Source organism: Phaseolus vulgaris, chromosome 3 (assembly GCF_000499845.2).
Source record: "Phaseolus vulgaris cultivar G19833 chromosome 3, P. vulgaris v2.0, whole genome shotgun sequence".
NCBI lineage: Eukaryota > Viridiplantae > Streptophyta > Magnoliopsida > Fabales > Fabaceae > Phaseolus > Phaseolus vulgaris.
The window spans coordinates 2,897,245-2,909,655 of record NC_023757.2 but is presented as its reverse complement, the minus strand read 5'-3'; the positions used below and the strand labels follow the sequence as shown (position 1 = coordinate 2,909,655).

The 12,411-nt window shown below is 30.8% G+C and overlaps 2 protein-coding genes across 3 annotated transcripts; both read left to right on the top strand.

Moving 5' to 3' along the window:
• Positions 1-798: 798 nt before the first annotated feature.
• LOC137806262 (serine/threonine-protein phosphatase 2A 65 kDa regulatory subunit A beta isoform-like) lies at positions 799-8,531 on the top strand. Of its 2 annotated transcripts, none has more exons than XM_068606268.1 (13): positions 799-1,140; positions 1,429-1,842; positions 2,646-2,892; positions 3,014-3,126; positions 4,574-4,653; positions 4,940-5,081; positions 5,165-5,245; positions 6,247-6,351; positions 6,556-6,738; positions 6,831-6,923; positions 7,628-7,767; positions 7,851-7,917; positions 8,050-8,531. In XM_068606268.1, the coding sequence occupies exons 2-13, from the start codon at positions 1,450-1,452 to the stop codon at positions 8,167-8,169; spliced, it is 1,764 nt and encodes a 587-aa protein (XP_068462369.1). In that variant the 5' UTR covers positions 799-1,140; positions 1,429-1,449; the 3' UTR covers positions 8,170-8,531. The 2 variants fall into 2 exon arrangements, with proteins under 2 accessions (XP_068462369.1, XP_068462370.1); XM_068606269.1 differs by having other exon boundaries at positions 848-1,140; positions 1,439-1,842.
• Positions 8,532-11,072: 2,541 nt separating this feature from the next.
• On the top strand, positions 11,073-12,197 carry LOC137806261 (uncharacterized). Its single transcript, XM_068606267.1, has 2 exons — positions 11,073-11,738; positions 11,845-12,197. Exons 1-2 carry the CDS (start codon positions 11,447-11,449, stop codon positions 11,895-11,897), a joined length of 345 nt encoding a protein of 114 aa, XP_068462368.1. The 5' UTR covers positions 11,073-11,446; the 3' UTR covers positions 11,898-12,197.
• Positions 12,198-12,411: the final 214 nt, after the last annotated feature.

The following is a 12,411-nucleotide window of genomic DNA, read 5'->3' as shown; positions in this document are numbered from 1 at the left end:
AATAAAATTATATTTCACCTAATGTAAATCACATGTTTTTACTATAAAATAAATATTTGAACTAAATGACATAAAGTTCTTATATTTATATATATGGGCTCATTTAACTATTTTATTTTAACTAGAATAATTTAAAACAACAATATAATTTTGTGAACTCTTTCTTATTTTCTTATTTATTTTATTTTTCTTAAGAAATGTCAATTAGGTAAAGGAATCACGAGTTAGAGAAATTATTTCCTTTGCTAAAATTTAAAAACCAAGTCATCCTAGCATTTTAAAAAAACCAGCACATAATTTGAAAATTAATCAAATTCTATATTTTAAACATAAACAATTTATCTCCTTATTTTAAGAAGCAAATTCTATATGTTTATGAAACAAGTATTTCTTTTATAAACATTTATTTTAAGTTTAAACAGATTATCCTGATTATTTATAAAGGTTATTTCAAATTAAACAACTTAATAAAAAAAGTTATCATTGCATCACATCACATGACTTATGAAAAATGCATAAATTTGTATTTTATAAATGAAAGACATTAATATATAATTTTTTTAAGTATTAATATGTAGATAAATTGCATGACCAAAAATTAAGCCAAACACTCATTATCATTATATACAATAGGGTGAAGTTTTATGCAAGTATTTCATTTAGATGACATTAAAAAATTTATGATTTAAGATAAAAAAAAAGTATTAAACAATCAATATTTATATTGTTTTTCATTTATTAGATATATATTTAAGTTTTTTTAATTTGTGAAAAAGAAAAAAAATGTTTGAATTGTGTATACAAAATCAAAAGTGTTGATTAGAAAAACCCTCCTTCGTAATTTCGTAATTGAAAAAAGAAAAGGGAAAGTTGATTCAACCATGCGTTTAAAATACAAGAATTCAAAGGATTCGTTTTCTCAGAAACTCCTTTGGTCCTTCTCCTCTTCCCAAGCGTTAGGGTTTTCTCAACGCTCACTCGCCATTGCCCATAACTGGCATCTCCGAGATAAAACCACGCGTTTTTGAAACCGCTATTTGATTCTGTTCTAGATTCCACAGAGTATCGCAATCTATTGCTTCTCACTTCCGTTTCAGTTAACCGAAATTTTGAATTATATCGGCATTACTGCGCTACACGGTATGGTGTTTCGTTCCTCTGTCTCTGGATTTTATCTCTAGGGTTTTGTTGACAAATTTTGACTTGCCATTTTCGCAGCAATTTTGTTTATTTATTTTTTTATTTTGACCATAACCCTCTGAACTGAGCTGAGGGGAATTAAATTTTTTTGTTAATTCCGTAGTAATTAGTTCAGAAGTTAATTTTTTGTTTTTGTCAATTTTTTGTTGAAGAATATATACTTTAAATTATGATAGCTTGACTATTTAGTAGTATTTTCTGACAGTTTGATTTTAATTGTATGGCTAGAAATTTTTAGAGGAAAAGAAAATGTCCATGGTTGATGAGCCGCTATATCCCATAGCTGTGCTTATAGATGAACTGAAAAATGATGACATTCAGCTGCGGTTGAACTCGATTAGGAAACTATCTACGATTGCCCGGGCTCTTGGGGAGGAGCGAACGCGTAGGGAGTTGATACCCTTTTTGGGTGAGAATAATGATGATGATGATGAGGTACTTCTTGCAATGGCGGAAGAGTTGGGGGTGTTTGTTCCTTTTGTCGGGGGAGTGGAACATGCTCATGTGTTGCTCCCACCTTTGGAGACGCTTTGCACTGTTGAGGAAACTTGTGTGAGAGATAAAGCTGTGGAATCACTTTGTAGGATTGGATCACAAATGAGGGAAAGTGACTTGGTTGAGTATTTCATTCCTTTGGTGAAGGTCAGATTATACTGTTCCATCGATATGATGCCTTTGTTGTTACTATTTATTGAACTATGTTTGATTGATTGTACTTTGTAGTTCTGTAAGTGAAGTTTTTCCTTGTTTATGCATTATTCCAGTGCCTATTGTTCTGATTATGACATTCATTTACTTTTCTTGGATTTTAATTGTTTCCTGTGAAGTAAACTTGTGAAACCAAAAAGTTGTTGATTAATGTATCCATGTTAGACTGATTGTTAGAATAATAAGAATGTTGCTACAAACCGTTGCCATGGGGTTTTGGGAAGGTTAGACTTATTTGGAGGAGTCTATTGTAGGCTGGCTTACTTTGCACTTGTGTGAGGCTGATTCCACAACTTGAACTTTTGACCAGCTACTTAAATGGCTGCAACTCTAACTGTTGCACCAAAGCTGAGCTTGTGTTAGAATATCTAGGAAGTATCTCATTATATTAATATTGTATCATAGAATATATTTTAGAGTATAATAGATAATCTCTTAAGTTTTTTTTATCATATTATGTATATATATTATATCCTGATTAGTTTCCTTATTTGATTTGACTAGGAGTAGGAGTCTAGTACCAGTATAAATAGGGTTGATTGTGATTTCTCTACCAAAATTCTATTAATTTTCAATGACTTGCCCCATATCTAACTTATATTGCTCTGCTGCTTTTGCCTCAGTATCTAGCACTCTGGTGGTATTAATTGGTTGCATATGTCTTAAAGCATATTCATGAATAATGATGTATTGTATAGTTCTTTTCAACATCCTGTCAATTTTTTGTTTTGTTTCAGAGGTTGGCAGCAGGTGAATGGTTCACTGCTCGAGTGTCTTCATGTGGTCTATTTCACATTGCTTACCCTAGTGCACCGGAAATGTCAAAGACAGAATTGAGATCAATATATAATCTGTTGTGTCAAGATGACATGCCTATGGTTAGAAGATCTGCTGCTTCAAATCTTGGGAAGTTTGCTGCAACTGTTGAATACATTCATTTGAAGGCTGACACTATGTCAATTTTTGAGGATCTCACTAAGGATGGTAATTGAGTACATATTTCTCATTCTTTCGAGATGCCTTAGCCTGTTTTGTAGATTCAATAATATTTTTCCTTGATGCAAGTGGACCTTTTAAATATGTAAAAACTTTAAAATACTGTCAGATCAAGACTCTGTTAGATTGTTGGCTGTGGAGGGTTGTGCTGCACTCGGGAAGCTGCTGGAGCCACAAGATTGTGTTACACATATACTACCGGTTATTGTCAACTTCTCACAGGTGCATTTCTAGGAGTAAAATATACTAGTAATGACATAATTAGTCTTTTTTTTCTTCTGCTATACTCAAAACTATGTGCTTAACCTAGCGATGTTAAGTTTCTAAGATTTATGCTACAAATTTTGTTTTGGATTTTTTGGAATTAAGAATACAAATAAGAAACAATTTTTTAAATAGGATGAAAACAACAATGAATAGGAGAGAAATATCTCTTCCAAGGGTTTCTCCTTCTCAAAGGATTTCTTCGTTCTTAAAGAGCCAATGATATGAGTCTGACCTATTCTTCTTCCCCTATTCATTCTTTTATAATAAGGGCACTAAGGATGCTACAACCACTTTGGCCTCCTCTATTGCCACGACCTCATCTACCATGAGTAGCAACCATGACAGATGATTCAACATAATCATAAATTTTTTGATTAGTGGGAACACAAATTAGTTCTGTTGTGAGGCTTTCCATGGATAGAAGTTATTGACCTGTTAGAATGGGTTCATTGCACGAAGGATTACAACTATGTGGAATTTATCTAGCTTCTTTAATTTTTCTAATGAATTTTGTCAACTGCTTTCATGTGTTTTTCTCTCATATCATGCATAATTTAGCTTAACACACTAACTGCATAAACATTGTCTGGTTTCGTGTGAAATAAATAAGGTGTTCTATCAATCTTTGAATCGAGTTTTTTCTACTAGAGAACTCTCTTCACTTCCAATTCTATGATTCTATTCAATAGGAACTTCTGAGGATTTACATCCTATTTTACTTGTTTCTTTGAGGAGATTAAGTACATATTTACTTTGGAAAATGAAAATTTCATGTTTTTGAATAAGAACCTCTATTATAAGGAAATACTTAAATTTTCCCAGGTCTTTCATTTCAAATTGGTTTGCCAATTTTTCCTTTAATGCCAATTTCTCTGTTTCATATCATGTCATTCACATATACCAATAGTAGTGGAAATTTTTACCTGTAAGGAGTGCTTTATGAATAAAGTATCATCTCCTTGGCTTGCTTGTATCCTAAGGAAACCATTGCTTTCATAAATCTCTCAAACTATTCTTTTGGACATTGCTTAAGTCCATATAAGGCCTTCTTTAGGAGGCATATCTTAATCCTTATTATATGAGTTTCAAACCTTGGAATAATCTGCATGTACACTTCTTTTTCTAATGCTTTGTGAAGAAAGACGTTAATTTTCTAAATTCAATGAAAAAACAGTTCATTCTATTCAATAGCTTTAAGATGTAAACAAAAAGGGAAACATAAATTAAACAATTTTCTCTAAGATTTGTTAAGAATGAATAATACTATAATCACTTATTATAATTCTTAAGTTTTATTACTCTGTTTATATATGTATGTGAGGGTTGGTGGAATGTGTTTCCACCAAACTGAGTCCATTTTTATTTAATTAATGTACCTTTGTTCTGATTTGACCCTAAACAGGATAAGTCATGGCGTGTGCGATACATGGTTGCAAATCAATTATATGAGCTTTGTGAAGCTGTAGGCCCTGAACCTACCAGGTATTGTTTTTTCCGAGTAGTAAACATGATGCATATCTTTCTGTCATATAATTTATTTATATAGTATGCCAATATATTGTATTGTGATCTGTGTTTAATTAGTTTTAGGGCTGTAGTAGTCATGCTGTTGGAGCCTTACATGCTAATGGTTTAAAACCTTAAATGTCAAAACTTGTGATTCCTATACTATTTTTCTCATATTTACTAAGGTCCATATTCAATGTCTTATCATTTTATCTGTTTTATGTTTCTTAAAATTATCTCTTATGACTAATATTTTGTATAGAACGGAATTGGTCCCTTCCTATGTGCGGTTGCTTCGAGACAATGAAGCTGAAGTACGGATTGCAGCTGCCGGGAAAGTGACCAAGTTTTGCAGGATTTTAAATCCAGATCTTTCAATTCAGCATATTCTTCCTTGTGTGAAGGTGTGTCTTTTGTTTTGGTCTTGAAATTCATTATTCTAAAATTTTTATTTACAGGCTAAACTGCTTTGCTACAACTTTTGCAGGAATTGTCATCGGATTCTTCACAGCATGTTCGATCTGCTTTGGCTTCAGTGATAATGGGAATGGCTCCAGTGTTAGGAAAGGTATGCGTATTAAATGTCGTTCTTTACACTTGTTGTGGTCTTAGTTTAGCAAGAATATTCCTATCCATATCGTTCATGCTTAAATATTTGGTTGCAGAAGTTACTAAATTTTTCTTTTGGTACCTAGCTGCAAAAAAGTGAAGTCTACTTTTTTATGTTTCCTTTTTCTTTTGTTTAAAATGAGGGTTAGACATAATTTAGTGCTCTGGGTCATTCTGTATATTTTGCAGTTTCACATGTTGTGGTGCATGGGCCGCTGAACCTTAAACAACTATGTTACTGAAATATCTCTTTTCTAAATATGTAATTTTATCTTTTGCAAGTTTGTTTGGTGATATGAATGGGGTGAACTTTATTTGCATGTGCATTAGTCAACCATAATCATCCTTTAGGAGGCATTTGTTTCAAGCTATATATGTTACAAGAATACTATGACCAAGAGTCTTATTTCTTTTTAAATTTTACAAATATTTGATTATGATTTAATCTCTCAAAATTATAATAATTTGAGGAAAAAGGGGGAGTGGGAATAGAAATTCATGTTCTTATTACATATTAACTTCCAATATTCCCAAGAGAAAACAATATATGTACACCCCCACCATGGGCTTGAAATCTAGCTTAACATGAATATGCTACTTTATGGGAATCAAGAACAGAGTTTAGTGCACTCTATACGTATCCTGGCCAACAACATAGGCCAAGGTGTTATGTAACCTGTGAGAGTTAAAGCCCATGCAATATTATCTATGTTTCATGTTTGGTTTGCGTCGGTATTTTTAATATTTATTTTATGAGCTCTCTGCTGTATATTTTGTACGTGGCTGGTTATTTTGTGGTATCCAACTTCTAATATTTTTTTGAAGACTTTTATGTTGGTTATACTGTGATATGACTTTAATACTTTTAATTCTACTGCTAAGGCTGCGACAATGTTTAACCCTTCTTTCAAAATTTTCAAGAAACTATACTTGATTACCTGTTCTTTTTCTTATTTGCAGGATGCAACAATTGAGCAACTTCTTCCTATTTTCCTTTCCCTTTTGAAGGACGAGTTTCCTGATGTGCGCCTAAATATCATCAGCAAGCTGGATCAAGTGAATCAGGTTTGTAATATATGAGTGATTTATATTTCCAAATTGCTTTATAACTTTTGACAACCTTATTTCCTTTTTGTTTTTTTAACAATGCTGCGATTTCTAGTACAGAGTATATAGTCTTATACCACCTTCTATATAATATACATGCAAAATTAAAGTCATAAAGAAATCTAAATTTGCAATGATATGTTGATCAAATCTTTGTTGCAGGTCATTGGAATTGATTTATTATCTCAATCTTTGTTACCAGCCATTGTTGAGCTTGCTGAGGATAGGCATTGGAGAGTTCGACTTGCAATAATAGAATATATACCCTTATTGGCAAGTCAATTGGGTGTTGGGTTTTTTGATGACAAGCTTGGTGCTCTTTGCATGCAGTGGTTACAGGACAAGGTTTGTGGACTCCATTTGATAGTTTGTGCATACTTTTGGAAACCACATTTTCTACATGACTATGGTCATTAACCTCCTTATTGTTATGGTAGGTTCATTCAATCCGTGAGGCAGCTGCTAACAACTTGAAGCGCCTAGCTGAAGAATTTGGTCCTGAGTGGGCTATGCAACACATAATTCCACAGGTTCATATCTTGGCTTTAGATTATTATTTTAGTATCATACACTATGCCTATATGAATGTGTGTGTAGGGGGGTATGTTTCTGTATCCTCAACTTGACATTCTTATCCTTTTATTGCTTCATACTTTGTGTGGTACATTTCATTGTTTACAATGTGATGAAGTTTTAGAAAATTATGCGAAACCATAGCATGAACTGTGAATGAACAAGGAACAGTTTTATGGCCCATTTGGTTATCCACCAAGATGATTTTGCACTGGTTATTTGGGCACCGATTACATTAATGGTTCAAAACCAATGTTATCAAAATCAAATTTTCTCCTAACTAAACAAACAAGTTTGAGTTGGGTCAGTGTTTAGAATTTTTGGTGCTTCTGTACTGAACCAACGATATACCACTACAGGGTTGGTTTTTGTTGGGTCATCAGGTCACAAAACAGAATAATTTCTTTAGATAGGTTTTAAGTTGAACTAAACTTAGATTTGTGGTTTCTTTCAGTCCAAGCTTTTTTTCGTTCTCTGTCAAAGTCCTTTTTTTTCCAGTTCCACAGTAACTTCATATCTTGTTATAACTGTCCCCTCTCCCTTTCCTAAGGTCTATGATGCTTTTTATGATATTCGCCTTTAATATAATATACCATTTACCTTTTTAGTATATCTACCAAATGTATCTTACAAGTAACGGGTATTGGCATGTATGAAACAGGTTGTGGATATGATTACTAATCCACATTATTTGTACCGAATGACCATACTTCATTCCATCTCTCTGCTTGCTCCTGTTATGGGACCTGAAATCACTTGTTCAAAATTATTGCCTGTTGTTATTACTGCATCTAAAGACAGGTATTCCAGATTTTTAAGCGTGGTTATGGTGTTGGGTAATGTTACTACCACTTTTCTAACTGCTCCCTATTTTATCCTTATAGAGTCCCCAACATTAAGTTCAATGTGGCAAAGGTCTTGGAGTCAATCTTCCCCATAGTGGATCAATCTGTAAGCAGCTAAGCATCTCATACTTCAATTTTATTATGATAATAAACCTTTATTGGGCTTTCTGTCCTCTTATATTCTGTGTTTGTTCTCTTTTTGTTTTTTGCTTTATTCTGTGACATAATTTTCATTTAGGTTGTGGAAAAGTCTATCCGACCTAGTCTGGTTGAGCTCAGTGAGGATCCCGATGTTGATGTAAGATTTTTTTCTAATCAAGCACTTCAGGCTATTGATCATGTCATGATGTCTAGCTAGGCTGCAATCTTTAGCACGCATTAGATTGAAGCCTTCCACCTATCGGAATACTTGTATTCTACTTGGGTTCTTCTCAGCGATAGTTAAGTGGTTTTGTGACCTACATCCTAGTCAATAACGATTGATGTGATTTTGTTCCCTTGTATAATTATGTTGATTGTATCTTTACTAGGTTCTTTTTGTTTTTTTGTCTTCATAGAGATTGAATTGCTGTCTTGTGACTGCTAAAATAGGATATTCAAATGTTAAGGACTCTATATAGGGTAAGAGTGATTAAATCTTAGCTTGTACAAGTGCAACTGTATTTTCCTTTTGTTAATTATGTATTTTCGCAAAGAGCAGTAATGGTTCATTGTCCTTAACCCCACCGTGTTTTCTAATGTCATACAACGAATGAAAATGCTTTGTAACACAATTTTATCTCCTATTGGCCAACCCAAAATAGCTCTTTTGTGGATCATAACCCTTTATTTATTTCTGCAGTTATTTTTACTCAAATCGTACCAAACTTTGGGGTTATTTAGAGTTCAAACTGTTCTTTTAACACAGACTAGCACTAAATATAAAGGTAACGTCATGAAGTTTGAAAATATGGCTATTTTGTATGTGAAAAGAAATTTCCTGATTCAGAATGTTCAACTAGTAGCATAAAGACTAAGAAAGTTTATTGGTTTTAGTTTTAATTATAACCAGTACTTTAATTTATGTATTATGTAACATATATACTTAAACTGGTGAATGTGAAGTTTCTTGTATCAGATAAAAATGTCCCTAAATGTCAAATTATTTGATGCTTTATTTAGATGGATAAATTGTTATTGTTTGATTTTAACAAAAAGGTTATAAAGGTGTAAATTGATTCCAAACTGATAGAATATACAGTATCGAAATTTGATGTTAAATGAAGCCTTTCATATTGATAAAAAATTATGATTTCACATATTTACAAATTAAAGATCCAAATGAAACAAAACTTTAGACAAATATAGAGGAAAAGATTATTGGGGACAAAGCTGAGGATGGAAGAATAAGGTCATTAAAATATTAAGATTATTAAAATCTGCTTTAATGTCTCAAATCAAACCAACAAATATAGGGGAAATTCAGACGATGATTAGATTGTGGTTATATTTCTCTTATATAAAATAACACCTGAAAAAATTGCATATAATTAAAATTTATTTATTTAAGTAAAATTCATTTAGAAATTAAACTTAAGATAGTTTTTAAGAAGTAAATATTTTTGTACTGACGACAAACATCAACTTGTTATTACTTAAAGATGTAAAAAAAGTTATAGAGATAGTACAAAATTATTTAATTCATTTTTAATTAGTTAAGAATGTAAAATCTTTACTTTTCAAAACTAAAAATCTTCATGAATTTAATAAAATAAAGATATAGAATTTCATATCATTTAATAGGACTTGTTTGGTTTATCCAAACCTTCCTGGAATTTATAAATGTTTCATCTAAAAATAAAATTTAATAATGTTTTTTATTATTATAATATTTTTTTTCAGTTGCGTGAGTTAATATATTTCTTTTTATCATAATAAAGTTGTCGTAAGAATGTAGGTATAAAAAACAAATAATACGTGTTAATTCTTTTACGAAATTAACTAATTATATATACACAATAAATGGTAAGTATCATTATAATAATATCATGTTTAAATTAAATTTAAAATAATGGAATAAATTGAAAATAATTATGAGAAAATAAAACAAGCTATTAAACCTAAGAATACATATAAGTTAAGATTATCAACCAAATGAATAGTTAGTCTTCAATTCTAACATATTTTAGACCTTAATTTCTACAAGATACATTAAGACAGTTTTCTTGCACCTTCATAGATTTTTTTTACGCTTAATATAAAAGTTTTCATTTTATCCTTATAAATTATTTATTCTTTTTTAAATTATACCATTCAAAAATCATTTTCTCTTTAGAAAAATATTTTTATATTCCACTTAAATTTATTTTTTATTTTCAGTACCAGAATTGTGTGATCCAGAAATCATTTTTAAAGAATTTTTTTTAAAAATTATTTAATTTAAAACTAAAAAAATACTATATTTAAATATATATTTTTTATCCGTAAAACTTAAGTAGATGCAACAAATGCACTTATATATAACTTTTTAACTCCTTATTAATTGTTCTACAATAAACTAATTACAAGAGTAATGTTAAATTTTAATTTTATTTTTTTTAATTCATTGTTTATTGTGTGAATTTTTTTTTAGAATTGATAGACAAAAATAATATTAAAGCCTTGAAAACTTTGAAGTTTATAAGTATTCAAGACTAAGTAAGTAAGATACTTTCAATTCATTATGTATGATATTTTATTCAAAAAATTTAATTCTTAATTACGGAGTCTTAATTTTCATGTATTATGTTTTGTTAAGTACTTAACAAACATTTTTTATTTTTAGTTGAACCTAGTAAGTTGTAAAGTTTTTGTATGGTAACTGTGAATAGTGTATGAATATAATTGCTTTTATTCCACTTTGATTATTAAAAAAAGTTACACTATATTTTTCGCACTATTAGTGATTAGAAATAATCTTACACAACTTCTAAACACATTATTACTTAAATTAATAACATGTTAATCCATGATTAAACAACAGTGTAAAAAATATACATACATTTCAATCAAATTCTTTAAACAATTACAAAGATTATCAGAAACAATCGAAATATAGCATAAGTTTGACCTTTTAAATGCTAATTAATTAGTTATGCTACGTGAGTGGTGATCCACCACCAATTTGATACTCTTCTTTAGCCACTTCGTAAAGCACAAACATGAATATTATATTATACATGTGGTTACCATAGCTACAAGTATGGTTTATGTTTATATTTGAAGATGAATAACCATTACATTGTGCCATTATAAAGTAATCTCCAAATTCCTTCTGAATGTTCATACATTTAATTTGGCTCTTGTGTTAAATGAGTGCAACCAAAAAATTCAAAAGCACTTAATGCAGAAGAGCTTATTCAAATATTTAAAATGGCTTATTCTTCTAATTTGGACACTATTTGAAATGAATTTTGTACAGTCCTGCTTTCTTGGACTCAAAACAAACATTGTCAATAAACAAATGAGTATTATTTATATGGTTTGTGTGATTCTTTCATCTATATATATGAGTCTCAGTTCCAACTTTTTTTAAGCTCCCAAGTTAAATTTTTCATATATGTTTATGAAGAACACACCCCTTTTTAGAGACTTGGATCAATCTTTTAAAATTAACTATGGAGGCACAGTTTGATGATGATACTTTCTATGCTGAGATTAGGAGGCAGATTCTGCAATTGACATCAGAAGATGAAGATTTATTAGTTGGAAAACCTTTCAACAAAGCTGGTGTTGCTGGTTCAACAAGGCTAGCATATAACAACACACCACCACTTGCAAACCACTTTTGCTCATGGGAAGCTCAAAGCTCTGGTTCACCTGATTTGCCTGTGAATTTGTGGAAGAGTGGAAGAGGTACTGGGGTGTTCATTCCTCAAGTTGTGACTGGTAAAAAGGATCAGAGACCAGGTACATATTCCTTGTCTATTTCAGTCTTTCAACTTGTTTTTAGTCCAACCCTCTAGAAAAATAGTTAATTTTAGCTCATGTTTGTGCTTTTTTTGAAAATTTCCAGGAACAATTAATGGCAGAAAGCAAATATATAAACCAGTGGCAAATAAGTATTGAAGAAACTACCCTTTCTAAGTTTGTGTATAGTGAAAACAGAAGATTCAACCTTGTTCATCATAACTCGGCCTATCTGAATAACTTGTAGCATTGTCAATCAAGTGCAGAGATGGGGTAGCAGGTGCAAAATATTTATTTTACTTCTCAAATATTAATCAGTTTGAGACATCTATGTACAGAATTTATCAGAATCCACTTAGGATATGACAGATATTTGTGAAGTCATTTTTGCACCTTTCCACACAATTTGTAGTTATGTCATAGAATGAATGATAAATAAAACTTAAATATATTGTTTAAATCTCCCCAGCAAGTTCTCCATTCAAATTGTATGTTATTTTCAGCATAAAAAATAGTGTTGGTTAACAATATTCTTATAGTTAAAGCAAGATATAAAAGAACATTTAACATTATTTAATCAGAACTAGTGGTCAATAAAAATGTCTACCTGTTCAAAAGAAAAAGAAAGGCAAAATACTGAGGTTTATCTTCCGAATATCACGTTACCATGTTT

Bases quoted from the DNA above. Each gene is read 5' to 3' on its own strand.
- LOC137806262 (XM_068606268.1), top strand. From the start codon at position 1,450: ATGTCCATGGTTGATGAGCCGCTATATCCCATAGCTGTGCTTATAGAT. The intron at 7,768-7,850 runs GTATTCCAGATT...TTATCCTTATAG, and splicing joins ATTACTGCATCTAAAGACAG to AGTCCCCAACATTAAGTTCA. The intron at 7,918-8,049 runs GTAAGCAGCTAA...ATTTTCATTTAG, and splicing joins TCCCCATAGTGGATCAATCT to GTTGTGGAAAAGTCTATCCG.
- LOC137806261 (XM_068606267.1), top strand. From the start codon at position 11,447: ATGGAGGCACAGTTTGATGATGATACTTTCTATGCTGAGATTAGGAGG. The intron at 11,739-11,844 runs GTACATATTCCT...GAAAATTTCCAG, and splicing joins TAAAAAGGATCAGAGACCAG to GAACAATTAATGGCAGAAAG.